This window comes from Coturnix japonica, chromosome 2 (assembly GCF_001577835.2).
Source record: "Coturnix japonica isolate 7356 chromosome 2, Coturnix japonica 2.1, whole genome shotgun sequence".
In the NCBI taxonomy this organism is placed as follows: Eukaryota; Metazoa; Chordata; class Aves; order Galliformes; family Phasianidae; genus Coturnix; species Coturnix japonica.
The window spans coordinates 87,496,527-87,514,178 of record NC_029517.1 but is presented as its reverse complement, the minus strand read 5'-3'; the positions used below and the strand labels follow the sequence as shown (position 1 = coordinate 87,514,178).

At 38.3% G+C, this 17,652-nt stretch overlaps 1 protein-coding gene across 1 annotated transcript in view; it reads right to left on the bottom strand.

The window, feature by feature from the left end:
• Positions 1 to 17,652, bottom strand: part of SPIRE1 (spire type actin nucleation factor 1) — a 117,523-nt gene that overhangs the window by 66,759 nt on the left and 33,112 nt on the right. The window contains 1 exon segment of the mRNA XM_015855237.2: positions 886 to 1,122. Within this exon segment, the coding sequence (XP_015710723.2) occupies positions 886 to 1,122 (237 nt within the window).

Genomic DNA, 17,652 nt, shown 5'->3' with positions numbered 1-17,652 from the left:
CATCCCATACAGCGTGGACATAAAACCATACTGTCAGACCACTAAAAGCACCAAGTTTCAGAGGAGTCATTTTTCTGCATGCTAATACACACTTATGTGATATCCAGGATGCTCTGTTCTAGGCTTTTAATTTCTGTGACCCGCTGAGCTTCTCATCCTTATGATGAGATAGGAGTGGCACTTGAGAACAAGCAATTTACAATGTTCCATCCACTGGTACATTTAACATGCTTATTAACATCTTTGTCTCTACTAGAGACTCTAAAATTTGTACTGAAGACTACTCAATAGGAAACAGAGGATTAAAAGCATCTAAATCATTGTTCACGGTAGCCCAGATAACACTGAAGAACCTGTTGCAATTAAAATTCCTACACTGTATTTTCAAATCTCACAACTCAGGTCAAGAACCACAATCATAATTATCATCAATGAAGTAGTGTACATTGACTCACTCCACACAAATAAGCTACACTTATAATAGGAGTCTTCTGCTTCAGTACAGAAGGGAAGCAAAGGAAGAAACCAATGAAGAATCATTAAAAAGCACTAATAAATAGGTGAGAAATTTGAAATAACCTGTGAAGTAACCAAAAGTACAAAAAGTAATAGATGTTACACCAGAAGGCTCAGCATCCAACACAGACATGAAATTAGAATGTGATATGAATGGCAGACCCTAAAGTTATCATGGTCTTGCTGTGTCTTACTGTCAAAATGAAATACTATTGCATATCATTTTTGCAAGCAAGCTCTAAAGAACCAGGAAAATAAGAAATAAAAAAACAATTCAGCTAGTATGAAACTGGACAAGAACACAGAAAACAGATGAGTTTCTCACAGATAACAACAGTGGGATATCATATAATCTGCCTATTAGTGTACCTTCATGACATCCTTATAGGAATGAATAGCCTCAACTTCCTCTTTGTCATCATTGTCATCATCCTCCACCCCATCATCCAGCGCATCGTATCCCTCATCTCGACTCCCGTCTGTTTCTGTGGTGTTGGTCATGTGGTCTATCAGCTGCTCTAGTGGAGGACTTAATTCCCGCTCTTCATTGTCCTTCAAGCCATAGTCCAAGGCTTTGTATATAATAATCCCTAGGGACTCAATAACCTGTAAAAGTAAACAAGAAATATTAGTGAATGCCATTCAATGCTATTTTCTGGTGTTTGCATAACAAATACGGCAACTGAAAGGATGATCGACATCAAAACCTAAGAGAAAAATGACCATCTACTACCTTACAGTAGCACTTCAGTAACACAGCATATAACATGCAAGAGCAAATCATACCACAAACATACTGCTTTCTTATTTCAAAGCGATAATTTAAAAACAAAGCAGGACCCTTTTAGATTATTTTTCCTTTTCCTTTTTGTCCTAAAATGACAAGTGTCAAAAGACTGCACTATAGATTTTGTAAGATTATAGCGCATACATATGATCTTCTACTGGAAAGAAAAACTGAAAAGAAGTAAAAAGAAAGAGTAAAGATGTCTTCTTCCTCCCTTGAATGGCATCTCCTCCGAATACTTGGAAACTGGCCTTCAGTTTCTGCATCTCTTCACTGGTGTGAGAAATATCTGGAGACAGCCATGGACATCCCAGTATTAACACACAGAGCACTGGGATGTCAGACCCCAGGAACTCCTCTGGCTGCTGAACATAGTCCTGAATTTCATAGTAATGAGGTATTATCATGTGTTTTCACTGAATTAAAGATTTTCTTTTTGTGCTCTGTCAAGAGCAAAGCAAATAAATGATCCCTTACCCAGTGAAAGCTAGCAGTCAATTGCCATGAACATCCCAAAACACTAACAGCCCATTTCCTTTCTTGCCATCAACTATTTTCCTTAAGAACTGCCTAATACTGCAGAGTTTTAACAAGATGACATTTCAAAGTGAGGAGTTTGAAAAGGGGTTTTAATGGAGATGGAAGGGGAAATGGGCTTGCAAGAATAAACCACAATAAGGTAATGGTAGATGCTGAGAAATCCTTGTCTGGCAAGGAAAGAACTGGAGCTGTTGCATGTAATCTCTGATCTTTCATGTGTGTTGTGATGGCCAGTGTGTCACATAAATGAGCAGTGTAGGAGTGGTTGGCACTAGGGCAACTTTAATAACAGAAGTATTTCTAAGCATTCCAAACCCTGTCATCAAATGCCATTTTCTCTCATCAGGCTTTCAGTAGTATCCTGGTCAACATTCTTAAAGCAGATTTTTCAAAGTCCACTTGAGTAAATTGGTCTACACATTTGGATTCTCAAAATGTTAAATTTGACTCTCCAGCAACTCACTTGTTCTTACACTGCAAGTCATGTTTTGTCTGAGTGGTTGGAGGCTGGCAAAGACATAGATAAAGCAGGCCTACTAGACAACTTTGTGAAGCAGCTGTACACATGCATGCTTCCTTTCTCTGCTGAGAACTCTGCAGTGCTAATTCACTTTGCAAGACAGTGGTCAATAAACAAACATAAAATCCAATAAATAAAAAACACCCTTTTAGAATCTATTTCTAATAACAATAATAGCTCAATTCAATATGAATAATTTTCCTGTACTATATTCTTGAAATGTTTTTGTGCTTACTTGGAAAATATTCTTGAAACACAGGTCAGAAAAGTGAGCAGGCAAATGAATGAAGCAAAAAAAAATTAAAAAATAGAAGGGGGAGTCTAAAGAAAGTGAACACTTCCTGCTTCCTTCTGTTTGGGAACATTGGGAACAGGATTAAGGCATTCAGGAGCACCACAGCTAAAGCTGGATGACAGCTGCTGCATTCTTTGATGTACCAGCAGTGGGGCTTTTGCAGTTCAGTAATACGGTTTGCGCACTTTTATGTACCATGAACAGATTTCCTAATGCATGCAAAGCTGACAAAACATGAAAGCCTGAAGCAGCACCAATTCAGACCCAGATTTCAGTCTTTCAGCTCCTTATTTAGAAGTCATGATCAAAACTGTATTTATCTAGTGTCTGTCAGTATCACGGGTTCACCGTGCCAAGAGACAAAAAGCACTGAGCTTCTTAACTGAGAAACTTTCTTTGACTTGCATTAAAACTGAGAACATTCCGCGCTCTAATACCGGTTTAATCAAGGCTCCTGTAAAACCACAAGTGCCATACGAATATCAAACTGAAGTCCAAGAACCACCCAAGCTTCCTACCTGAGCAAAATTACTAATGCAACTTTACACACAAATAGACTTCCACATTTATTTAACTAGAACCACGATATACAAAATTAGACAGCTCGCTGCTTACTTGTGAGCACTGACCCTTTACCTGTAACATCAATCAAATACAAGCCAAAAAGGAAAATGTTTTCATGGTTGAATGGATAAATCAATAAATATGTAGTTTACTGAGCTGGATAAACAGGGACTAATACTGTACGGTTAAAAAAGCACCAACTATTTTAAAAGAAATCAATAATTCTGCATTGCACTGATTGTTAATTGAACATGAAAGAAATACTTCAGGCACCTTAGAAGTGACAAGTGCTGACACAGTTTTGATTTATATCCATGAATGCAGAGTTATAGGAGGGGGTTAAAGAGTATAAGAAACTCAGTAAAGTGCTATTTTAAAACAGAGAGCTGTACATTAACACATCAAACCATGTATATGCCAGTGAAAAGAGTGTCAGTATGAATGATAAACAAGACTGCTTGATTTGGATTAAAAAATATATGTCAAGTTCTGCACCTTGAGTTTTGGAAGTCATTTGCTCCCAGCTGATTTGAATTTTGGCAAAGGACGTGATCTCTCAATTCAATCAGTGGCTAAATAACTTCAGAAAATAAACATGGAAGCCTGCACTGTTTTGCTTTACACTTTCTCCCCAAGTTCTTTTGAAAGTCATGGCTACAGACCAAAAAAAAGCTACCAACAAGCACCAAGCATTTCCCACAGGCTGAAGCTGTATTCTTATGCTTAAATCATTAGCAAAAGGGGAATTTTGTCTCACTGTGAATATGCTTTCGGTTCCTACACCAGCCTGGACTTGTATTATACCACTATTTTATAACAAGTTGCCAGAATGCACTGACTTTACACGTGGTGTCCTTGTGTTCCTTTTACACGCACTAAGAACAAATCCCAAACCATTCACCTCATTTTCATAAACAAACACCCAATGGAACTTTCCATTCTGCATACATTCCTCCAATACATTAGGGCACACCTCTCAGAAAGGGGTTCATTACTTCCCAGGTCTTTTATAGGGCATAAGTCTTGTTCCTGTCACGAATGCTGCCAATTTCACAGTCCTAAAGATCTTCAAATATTCAGACTGTATAGGAATAAAACATGTTCTAGACAGTGAAATCACTTCTTAAAAAAAAAATAACATTGATAAGAAACCTTTTTCCCCTTACAATGAATGTTTCTGACTCTTTGGGCAAGAGGCAGGATCTGCATGCCATTCCCCCCTCCACTCACTGCACGCACAATAGGGCACTGTCTAAGCTTTCATCCCCTTCCTAGGGTTTACTTCAGTTTTTAAACAAAGCAGCAAAGCCTAAGGACAAGCTGATACAGCAGCAAAGGGCTTTTTTCAGCTCAAATTCCTGTCCATGTCTGAAGTTCAAGTTCTCCCTTCCTCCAAAAACCACATAGGTTTTGTAGCCCTAAATTGGGATTTAAAAGGACATAAACTTTCAGCTTCAAAGGTGAGTTATAGCTTTCCTGTGGAGACCTCAAACACAGCACATTAGGACACGCACAAGTTTTGTGGTAAAATTCTGTGATACAATCCAAAAGATAGGTGTATTCAAATGTTATAAATGCTTGTCACCAGCTAGATAGAGCAGAGCAAGCTACTGCCCGGATTGCCACCGCCCTTGGTAGCAAAGGAATTTGCTTGCTTCTACAGCAAGCAAGTCCCTCTGTATCTGTATCTGAGGGACCTCACTTCCACAAAGGGTGAGCAAACAGCCTGGTGAGGATAAACCCAGGTACACATTTTGGTTATTTGCCTCGTCATCAGATGTCCTAAATAACTCTCAAGGGTACATCTCAGCAGGCTGTTGTCACAGACTTGCTGCTGTTACCACAGAGTGCAGGGTACACCAATGTCAGTTTTACCACAGCATTCCTTGGCATCAACAGGACAGCACTACCCAGGTTTTAATAGCTGGGGACATTGCTAAATTTAAATACGACCTTCACAAAACTGGAGCAACTTGCAACAGATGATCTAACAGCAAAAGTGAAAACTTTCAACTGCTTCCAGTTGAGCAGCAAGGATTCAGAGTGTTTGCAGTGAATCAGGTGAATTACTCATATCCAAAGGATATAGTCATAAGATATAGGAATATTTAACTTCTGGGTGGTACAACAAATGCAATTAGATACTGTTTTCTGCAATATAATTAGGTTTGCTATTTAATACAAAGCAGTAATAAAATACTATCATTTGCTATTTAATAAAAAGAAAAAAAAATATCCCTCAAAACAAAAAATTAGAAAGGAAATCACAAAATCACATAATTATAGGGGTTGGAAGGACCTCAAGAGATCACTGAGTCCAACCCCCCTGCTAAAACAGGTTCCATACAATGCACGTGAACTGAGGGTATGGAGACCTACCTGCTGAATCCTTTCTGATATGAACGTTCAAGGAATGACTGGATGTTGTATTGAGGGACATGGTTTAGTGGGAGCTATTGGTAGTAGGTGAACAGTTGGACTGGATGTCTTTTAGGTCTTTTCCAACCTTGATGATTCTATGATTCTATATTTTTGTTTCTGTTATTGTTTAACTATACCCAGTCATTAAAATGACAACTATATAGGTTGACATAGAAATAGAAATCTATCAGATAAACTCAGTAGGCCAACAGAAAATAATTACAATGACCACCAAAACCAAACCAAGCCACTGAAACTCCAAGGAGCCACAGCTGTGTAAGGACTAGAAATTATCATTTTTCTTATCAGTCTTTTAATAAAAAGTTTTCTGTATTCCAATAGAATATCAGATTAAATACACCAAAAGATTTTGCAGTGAGAGGTAAGTGACTACATCAAGCAAAACTGTTATAAAGAAAAGGAAAGCAAGTTCAGTAGCTCTGATCCTCAAAACTTATGTGTGAGTGGCTTAAATCTGGTTGCTATTGCATATCCACCTATAGTCTATAATACAAGCTATGGAAGCAAGATAATAAAACAACCTCTCTTGAAAACGCTTAGAGTAGCTTTGATTCAGTTCAATTTACTTTAGTCATGAAGCAATACAAAATCATTGCCACCTTTATTCAAAATATCTACAGAGTGCAACTAATCTTCCCAACAATTTGATTTGTATTAACTTCTCAGCCTTTCCACACAGATTTCATTTCAATCACTGGAGTTGTCTGCTTCAGGCTTTGCCCCAGTTTAATTAATCCAAAAATTAAGCGAGTAAATACCAGCTGCAATGTAGACCATTTATTCTCTTGTGACTCATGAACTTTCTCACACCTATTTCCCCTAAAATTAACAATTACAAAAGCAAAGCAAATAAAATGACAGCAGAATGAAAGCTGTTCTTTCAAATACGAATTCTAGATTAATTAAAACCTTACATTAGCATGAATGTCTTACAAGCTTCCCTTCAGAGGTTCTCAATAGACTTCACAAAAGCTGGGCTGCCTTCACTATAGTTGTCAGACCTAAATGTGCGTTTCAAGCACTTTGTGTATGATGAACTCAACAGAAACAGATGAAGCATCTGACACCTCTCCTGATTTAACTGCAGTTTTCCTAAAATCCATCTCTTTCCATTTCAGAAAATATACGCCATCTTCATTCCTAACTGATTTCTCATCAGCTAAACTGTTGCAATTTTAAGATTTCCTTAGCTCGAATTCAACTATTTTATGAACCAGACCCACACATAACAACGTTAACAGGTCCTTTTTAAAGTTATATGCCATGAAAGAGTGATGACATACTTTCCTGCTTTGCAGTAATCAGCACATATGTTAAATATACACAAAGCAAATTTAATGCTGCTGGTGCTGAATAGTGGTAGGAAATAAAATAAGCACTGCTAAGAATTGTGTCCTTTTCATGCATACAAAAGGAGACATTTTCAGGAAGTCCATGGCATACTTGTTTTTACTGCAGAACAACCACAGACTACAGAAAACTACCTTGCACCATTTTATGGGTAAACACTCTGCCATATCTATCTAGGATTTACTTCCTAAACAAATTAGTGGAAATCTGCATACATGGTTCGGAAATAAAAAGCTGAACATACTGAGAATATTTTTTCCAGACAGATGAGCAAGGAAACATGAGATTGACATGAAGAACATGACTTGATCACGAAGTATGTGAATTTTCACATGGACTATCAAAATACCCAAAGAATAACATATACGCTAATCGTTTAGGTCACGTATGACCTCTCACCCTGACTTCAGGATGAAAAAGTCTATGCAAAGCCCCCACTGGCAAGAATATTCTTCCACACCCTCCTACCAGTAAGCAGCAACATCACATCCAAGCATTTGGGTCACTGGCATTCAAACAAATCCTCCTCCAAGACTGAATGCCTAAGTGAACATAAAGTATTTTAGTAATGAGCAAAGGGAGTTAGTACACAATTACCTTCGAGCTCTCACAGTGGCCTCATCGAGATGACAAGGATTTGCTAGAATAATGCAAGAAAACACCAGCAGGCACTCCTGACCAGGTTATCTACTCATAAGAAGATATAAGCCTGACATCATTTTTTAGGTCTGAAATTCATATACAATGATAGCCAAGAAGATGCCTTGTCCTAAAACATAAAGCAAAAAGAATCTGTAGCCAAGGTTCAGCAAAAATTTTAGCACCTGCTCTTCGGGCTGTAAAACCCCAGAAAAATCATATATAAAGTGACACTCAGAGTTTGCTGCTTCCTTAACTGTTCCTTCTGAACGGTGAAGTCCTTCACGAAAGGAAACCATTTTAAAGCATGCCTCTATCACAATTAAAAGTTATTGATAAATTGATCACACAGTTCATGAACTAAAAAAGGAACTCCATCTGCATTTTACACTGAGATTACCAAAAGAAACAAAAAAACCCACTCAGAACCCAACATATTCCAAACTCTGGCTCCTTGCAGAAACCTACACCACACTGCCAGATCTTCTACAGTGCTCAGCCTCTTTCTAATGAAGCAGAGATATTATCCACACAATTCATTTAGCTGCTCAGATAGCAGCCAAGTTACTAAATACCTAACCACTGGAGGGGAAGGGTTAACACAAACACACATCTGTGTACTCCGTCTAGGTAGTCTGGAACAGTAAGAACAAAAAGAATGGATTAAGTTTTTGTTTTGTTTTGTTTTTAAGAAAGGTTCCATGCATTCCAATTAAGTAACCTTGCTGCCGACAAACCAATAGACAAATTCTACTGATTAAGTACATTTTGCGTTGCTTAGGGATGTTGAGAGTCCCACCAAATTAGTCCTAGAAGAGCCACCACTGAGTTTGTCCTGGGACGAAGCTGCTACTCTCCCATTCTTAGCCAAAGGAAAAGCCCCATTCCTACCTAAAAGAAAAGACATACACAAAGATGTGTAGAAGAGATAATGTGGTATCAAAAGGAGACAGGAACAGCAAGGCCGAGTTTCATAACACCTGTAAGACTGTTACAGGGCACCTCTAATACAGCCCCATACAATTCAACCCTGAGTCAAAGATTCAGAACAAACTCCTCAAAGTTGCCTGGAAATATAAACAGCCATAGATCTCTCATGCCTTGGAAATAAAAACGATGCTGCAATGTTACCCTGCCTTTCCTATCCAGGTGACAGAACGGGAACCCTACCTGGAAAAGGAATATTAAAGTGTTGTTTGTACTGAGGTGAGTTTCCTGATTCTGAAAAAATTACATGTTCTTCTATTAAAAAAAAAAAATCAACTACAATTCTGAGCTTATAATTTTGCCATTGCACCTCTAAGTCAGAAGGCAGCTTCCCACACAGTTTTCCCAACACAATGAAGACATTACATCTTCCAACCAGTATTGGAGCCAATTTCAAATATAAGAAATGTATGGGATTGAAGATCACATGGAATTTTCCTTATTACTTGTTTCTTGCGAGACCTCAAGCTAAGTATTTCCCATTTCCTACAGCAGTTCCAGTCCTGTTATACGAAGATATTGACCCATTTCGAAAGCTTTGGATGAGAAGAGCTGTGCAAGTCTAAATTATATTTCTGCACATCACACAAAGACTTAAACTCAGCAGGAAGCCCCTCTAATCATCCTGTTTTCTCTATGACTTTTGTTCCCTATAAAATAGGGAAAATAAAGAAAAGTACAAGCCTGAGGCTAATGGTTAGGCATATCAGCTGGGTGCAATGCAGCATACAAAACTGCTTTTCTTTATAAATACAAAGCAAGATGTAAGAGTAATTGATTTAAATGTAAATAGAACAGGTAGCCAGAGAAAACAGCTACAAAGAGTAGACTATCAGATTATTCTAAATTTAACAGGGAATAAATTCTTAACCTTCATCTCACCATACTAATATGATAATATCTACCAATCTATTCCTCCTAGAAAATGAATGTCTTAAAGTTTAATAAAGAGGGAAAATGGTATCATATATATCTTTAAAGATTACAGATGATGCCCTAAATTTTGATCTTTAAGTACAAAACTCTAATTATTTTTGTTATTCTTTAAGATTTTAACATTCTATACATTAGATCATTCCTTTCAGAAACAGCTTTGGCAATAGACACAGCGTGACAGTTCACACTCAGATGGAAATTGCCTAACAATTTCCTCAGACAAAAACAAGATTTTCAAAGGTTGTTTCTTTAGCTAGTTCTCTAAGTTAAATCATTTTCCTGGGTGGAGGAGGAAAGCAGTGTACCTGTCAGAAGGCCCATTACAGAAGAAAGACTGAATATTGTTGGAGTTTCATAGGAAACACAGCTCTGAAAAGGTAAAGACATTCCAGCCTAGCAAAGAAAGAGGTCAATCAAAAGTAATCTCCTTAACCCAGTGAGACAGCCATTTTATTCAATCAGAGAACTTTTTTCCCTCTTTATATGTTGTAGCCTCCCAAATATTATTTAATGATACTGAAGAATGAAAGGACGTTATTGTTCTACTACAATTGTAACTCTAGTTTGGTTGGGTTTTTTTAATTACATGTGATAATAGACAACACCTTTGAAGGAGTTAAAGATCAATCAAATCACTTTGAAAGAGAATCTGCTCAGCTACCTCCATGGAACCAAACACTGAGTTTTTCAAATGTCAGTGAACAATTTACATCAGTGAAGCCTAGAGCCCTGAGTGATGGCAGAATGTGGTTTTATTTTCACCTCAGTAACTCTTTTGCATGGACCACTTTTCTCCATTGGCCAGTAATGCTGATGAGTCTTACTATCTTAACTGGGGAGGATGTGGCTCTTCTGTGAGTATCACAAACAAAACTGACACCACTGCAGAGAACACTGGTTTTATGGTATAACTATTACTTGTCCAGCTCTGTGTGCAAGTGCGTCATCCTCATTTCTCCACATTCCCTGACAGTATGGTGTTTGTGTGGCAGTCCAGTCCCCCATATCAGAAAACTGCTGACATAGTTGACCTTCCCCTTCTACTTTGCCTGGTGATGCCACACTTAGAATAATGTGTCCAGTTGAAGGATCTCCTAGGAGTCCAGAAGAGGGCCACAAAGATGACTAAGGGCATCTCCCATATGAAGAAAGGTGGAGTAACCTAGGGAGGATTGAGAGGGGATCTAATAAATGTTTACAAATACCTAAAGGGAGGTGGGAGGCAAATGGATGAGGCCAGGCTTTTATTGGCAGTGTGTAGAGATAGGACAAAGAGTAATGGCCTAAAACCATGAAGTTCCATACTAACATGCAGAAGAACTCTGTCATGGTAAGGGTGACAGAGCATTGGAACGTGTTGCCCAGGGAGGCTGTGGAGTCTCCTGTGGAGATACTCAAGCCCTATCTTGACACTTACCTGTGCAACCTACTGTGGGGAAGCCCTGCAGGCTTTAGCAGGGAGGTTGACCTGATGACCTCCTGAGGTCCCTTTGAAGCCCCATGATTCTGTGATTTCCTGAACAGCTTAGAAAAACAAGAATAAAAAGAGATGGAGGGAATTACAGCCAGATGATCTCTCCATACAGTCTGACCAGAGACCTCCTGTGCCCCTGGGGCCAGAGGGGAGCCCAGGCAGGGGCTGGGGCAGACTGGAGCAGGAAAGGGTGCTCTGCTCTATGGTACCATCCATCAGCTGTGGCTTCAGGCCAAGAGACAGCACAGCACTGCAGAAAAAGACACATCTATTTCAATTGCAAGGGCTGAGATTATCTGTCACAAGGAGTGATAGCATGACTGTGCTTAGCTATTTCATATATTTAGATAAAAAGCTTGCCATAAACATAAACATTTCTCTGACAGTATTTCTACATTTTCACAACACTGTCTAACCTCCAATTTTATCCAGTTTTACTTAATATTTGTTAATAGTTTAAACCAAGTTTAAAGAGGGAAAAGCGAGGCAACCTTGCCTTCTTTAATGGAGATTAAAAAGCAGAAGTTTGGGTTATTTTAAAATTATATAAAAATTATATAAAAATCAAGCAAGCCAATCAAATGCATGACAAATTAAAAAAAATCTTAATTTGAATAATAAGGTTATTTTAAATTAACTAATTTAACTAATATTTATTAGTAATATAATTCTACTAATGTGATTCTAATAATGTGAAAGAGTTTGCAAAGTAAAGCAAAATACTCCAAATGCATTGTTTCCTATTTTCCCATTTGATTTAAAAAACAAAACAAAAAGAGCACCCTCACTTAATTCTTAAGACCCTTAAAATCAAATTTATAAGGATTTTTCAATTATGCTTAAAGGTGTTCTTCACATTAATACCTGACATTCTACAAAGCCCAGGTGCAAAGGAACAGGCTGACTGGAAATGCAACCTTTCCTGCTCATTCCCCTTACCTAATTAAGCTAATGAAGAGTATTCTACCAGAAGACATTGAGCTTCTCTCTGTCCCAGAAAGCGCTCTATTTTTAGATGGTCAGGCTGAGGTAATGAATAATGTTTATGATCGTTTTCAGCACAGCCCCAAGCTAAAACGTATTTTCCAGGAATTGGCCAATCTATGGAACTATGTACAAATGTCTTAATAGCACATGGTAACCCAGAAACTTGTACAAAACAATTTCAAGAGAAAAAAACAGTTTTTTTCCTCTCTGCAGAAGGTACAGCTAGAACTGTGGATTACTGTTCAGCAGAAGGCATTCCTTCAGGGAGAAACATCCTCCACTGTGCAGATGCTTCAGAAGTTGGTGCTCCTATGGGAGCACCACATGAAATCAAGGTAGGACAGGTAGCAGCTGAAGGCAAAACTTAATGGTTTTAGAGTATGTGTTATTTGCCCATATCTCCCTTACTGGTTCATTTGACTACAGTCAGTTTTTTTCTGGACTGATTTACAGCTCCTTCTGCATTTCATCTCACTGAAAAACTTCCATTTTGCTCTTTTCCAAGCTTAAAAAAAAATAAAAAATGTTAATATTAATATGTTCTCCATAGATCATTTGTCACTGTTCTGTAAGGCCCTGCAGCCATTAAGCCTAGGAAAGGAAACCTGAGACAACTACCGGACCTACTAAGTCTGCTACAATTTTTGCAGCACTCATTATTGAGGGCCCACATTAATGTTTCTAGTTCAGGCCCCATTTTTGTGTTACAGGACTAATCATCACTAAAAAAAACTAGAGCAGTACTAAGCATTTCCTCTTCTAGAACTCATTAAGAACTAAGTGCTCACTAGATATAGAAAATAAATGTGAAAAATACAGTCTTGTTTCTGGTCATATGACTAGAATACACTATGCTACAACATGGCCAATGCCTCAGACATACCATGGCTTGTTAAACTAAGGTGACATATACTTGAATAAAGCACTCACATTCACTGAAGGTATTGCTACCTTTCAGTTTTCAAGTAAAATAGGTTTGTTAACCCTACAGGAGCAGACTTTTGACCAACCATATTCCTCTTGACATCATTAAAATATACCTTCAATGCACTAGAACAAGCAGAGGATCTAGAGTTCCTTTTTAAAATAGCCTGTTTTTCCTCCTCTAATATCAGTGCACTTCCTTGCTGCTACAATGTTGTGAAACTGAAAACAATTACCACCAATTCTACCACATAGAATTACCAGAGGAACATAACAACCATTGTAATGCAATACAACTGAAACATCAGTTGGAGTTTTGTATATTAAAAGCTGGAATCATACGGGTATATCTATATTGCATCATGCAATAGAAATCACATGCAAACTTAGCAATGGATACTTTGACTTAAGTAAAAAAAAACAAGCAAAAAATAAAAATAAAAGGGACATTAATGACAAACATGTTTTTTGTTTGTTTGTTAAAGACTGAAACAGAAGTATTCTTCAGCAATCTGCTTGTCTTCTTTTAGGACATCTACGTTTCTTTCTGCGGGTCCAATTTTAATCAGATTACACACAATGAAATATGGAAGAATTAAGGTTAGTTACAGGCTAAATCCTTGCAACATCCCTGGAATAATTAAAACACTGTAATTACCATCTCCCAAGCCACACCCTCCCCGTGCAGGATTCTTTTCACCTGTGTAGTATCTTGCATGCAACACAGCCATCTCCTCTCTGCTGAGTCCCACTGAATAAAAGGCTGCGAAATGGAAGAGAGGCAGGAGAAAGAATTCATCATGGCTTGGTCACCTCTACAACTAGAAAGTGTCTGAATCTTCCAATATTTGAAACAAATGAATCAGGAAGGCCAGATGGATTCTGGATTGGATGCAGCAAACCTAGTCCTTTTTCCTCTCCAAGGTTAAATTACTTGACACTTCCCAAGCGACAACTGGTAGACCAAGAGCTTCTCAAGGAATCAGAGAGTCAAGGAAAAGTCTCCAAAAAGTATCATTTTGCCCCTGCAAAGTGAAATCATAACGTTCATAACCTTAAAAAGGAAAAAATGGAGGCTGTCAAAAAGAGGTACTAAGCAGAAGTTATATGATTGATTAAAGCAAACTGTGGAGCAAAAGTACTCCCTACCAAAATGTTCCTCGGGCATAAAAGAAGTCTTTCTGTCTTTGCTCTAGAGTTTGAGTCTCTGAAACTCTTAACACCTACATGACAACAGAAAACAAATCCTCAGGTAATGCATCATCTCAGAAAACCTGCACATGTGGAGGCATAAGAGACAAATGAGAGTAAAGGAGCTTTTGAGGGAGCAGAATTGGGGGGAAAGAAGGGAAACATGGACTTCAGAGAAGCACTTTACACAGCCACTCAGATATACATGAAACTGTGCAGCTGAATCTCTGTGGTGGAAAGGAAAAAAAAGAAGAAAAAAACCCACCACCTGTGTGTTGTACACCTGAAAATACAGTAATTAGTTTTGATCCATGGTCTCTTACACAAATGGTACGAGGAACACAAGCGGATGTGGTATTCTAAACCACTTTATCACACAGATCTTTGCCAGAGAGATCCCTCTCAAGAAAGTATTTATTTCAAATTGGAGATAACTTCTGAGCAGGTCAGCATTTGTCCAACATCACCTTGAAGAGTTTGCCAGGCTGGAGCTACACTACAAGAGGCAATAAAGGACTCTAATGAGGACCTGACTCACAAAGCAGCATTGATGTACAAACCCACTGTACAAGCAGCCAATTGTGGCTATTCCACAATGCCCAGCTTGTGAGATTGCAATCTCAGGTGGCCTACACCTGTTCTGCAGGACTGTGGGCTGTCAAGGTCAGGTATCTCGAGTTGTTTGTAACTTGAACACAAGCAGGTTTCAGAGCTGTGTAGTTAAAGAGAGAAGAGAAAACGTCAGTGTCTCCTGAGTATCTGATTCCAGCAGAGAGCAAAGAAAAACAGAAAGTTTGTGTTAGTAATAAAGGCTTGGCTCTGTCTGTCTTCCTTCCCTCTCCTGTCCCCAAACCAACAGGCATTGTTAGATGTCTAATTTTAGTTTCAGGTATCAGGTCTCTCTTTCAAGAAAAAGCAAACTGCTTTCCCAAGAGCAGCATCAAGTACTGGCACTCTTAGCTTGTGAATGCCTGAATTTACAGCTTCAGTACATCAGAAGTGGTGGCTTTTGTTGTGAGCTTTGTGGGGTTTTTTTAATTATGCACATGTGTAGAAATAGTATAATATATTATATATGCACAGCACACTTTAATAATGTTTCAAAATGTGTGCAGAGTATGCATGCATGAGGGCACAGGCACACATACATGCAGAAGCACCATTAGTTGCAGCAGTAAATGGTTTTCCCATCTATCTCCTGCCACAGCTTTGAAGCTAAGCTGCTTATCTGAAAAGAACTGAACTTAGGAGCAGTTTTGCACTGTAATTGTTGGATGGATACTTGCTTAAAAACAAAACAAAGCAGTAGCTCAGCCTTCTTCTGAATACTAAACAAAACATTCAGTTCTTTCTAGGAGCCAAGTATTTCACAAAGCACAAACCAAGCCTGTGCTTTAATACTTTTATTTCAGTGGACAAAGCTACCGCAGAGATGAGAGGCAGTCTTTGAGATAAGGCCATCTGAGCCCATTTAGAGCTTTGAACAGAAATAGCCTGATTTGGAGCTGCACTGTGGATGTGCCCAGCAGCAGAGAGCCAGTGCAGAGCAGAGACACAGTGCTGAGTGCTCTCATATGCTGCCCCACAAAGCAAACCAGCATCTGCTCCTTTCAAGTGGCCTCCCTGTCATGAAGCAGGGAGCTGCAGAGACCCTAATGGATTCCTTCACATCAGTAACTGCAGTGAGAGATTCATTCAAGAGGAAGGGGTTTGGAGCTCCATCAGCAAAGGGCACCAGATGTTTAACCACCAACTTTGCACCGCCTTTTAGCTACCAGCAGCTAGCACCACCTACAAACTTCACAGGCTAGGCCAGGCCCACAGAGCTCATAAAGATCAGCTTACTTTTTTAACACTTGATTTTGGCTAGTCTTGTTTAGAGCTGTTTTACAGTGTGATTACGTAAACTGTGAATTCACCTATAAGTCTGACCATACTAAGGTTCCATTTATGAAATGTAATTTGCACAGGTTTTGTAAGAAACTAATTGAGAAAACAATAATCACCTTGAAAACAGCAATTACATTTTAGAAATGAAACCCCTTGCCAATTCACAGCTATCTGGAATTAGCCCATTCTATCTAATACACTGCTGTTTGATTTGGTTTTGTTGTCATCACGAATGGCTGCAACTGTAAAAAGGCAAACCTTTATAATCCTATCACTCTTTCAAATTAATGATGCTATACAAGGAACAAAAGAGCAATTATTTCTAGACATTTAACAGACTTAAAGATTTTTAAATCAGCTCTCAATAAGATCATGGATGAGCATGTGAACTTCCACACCTCTTCAAAGAGGCATTAAGAGAAACATAACCATTTCAGCCAGTGAAAAAAACTCAAAACAGGTACCACCAAAAATGATTTGCTGATGGCTTTTAATTAGAGAGTTTCTCGGTCAAAACACAGACCAGTAGAATAACAAATAACAAAGAATTTTGCTATATGCTTGCAAGGGCAGAAGGGTCAGAAGCACAAAGGTACCTCTTTATAAGCAGGAAGAAAGGTTAAAGACGGCATCAAATAAAATTTGGTTTTCCTCCTTTCTTTCAAAATATCCAAAAAATTGAAGAAAAAAATTGATGAACTTTGAATCAATGAAAAGAATTTGTTTTTGTTTGCATAAAGAGGTAGATTTCTAACAGCACACAACCCCTCGTGTTTTGCTTCTGTTAAAAAAAAGCAGTAAATCCCAACAGCATCTTGAACGTTATCAGTTGAAAGAATTCACAATAAGGCATGAAAAGAATGTCAGAATGAATGCCAGTAAAGTGAATAATAAAGATCTTCTCTTTTTGGAATCACATGGACCTTCCTGCAGAAGATGTTTATTTAATCAACAGACTGCTTCCCACCATGACCATGGCATCTTGTTTCCACGAGCACTAACACAGAAGTACTGATGTATCTCCTAAATCTCTGCTTGTTCTTAGAGCTCATTTAAACAAAACTATGCTGAAGTAAACCGAGGAAGTCTACAGCAAAATATTATGAGTACTTACAGCAGATTCAAGAGGAAAGCAAATAGAAAAATCAGATAACATGGGAGAGAACATTGTACCGCCTGGTTCAAAAGCCTAAAAACCCTCGTCATTAAGATTTCATTTTTAATCATTAAAATACTCTGTTATCCTTATCACAGTAAAGTTCTCACATCTTTGTAATGACACATTTTAAAGCACCAAGTTCCCCAGATCAGGTTCCGGGTGTGAATAGGCAGTTTCCTTCCTTCTTGGCTTCACAACCTTCTGGAGCAGCTCCTTTCCGTCACTTATTGTTTATTTTATTAGTTTATTGTTATTGTATGGTCTCTTAAAATATAATTTGTGAAAAAAATTTAATAATTCAGTAAAGAACAAAATAGGGAAAAGGAAGTCACATGCAGGGATTATTTGCTTTATTAAAGATGGCTGAGTGTTGGAGCACTTGCCATTAGGTGACAGACTAATGGACCTCGAATCTGTAAGGCTGGAGAAAACTTTGAGGGGCCAATGCACA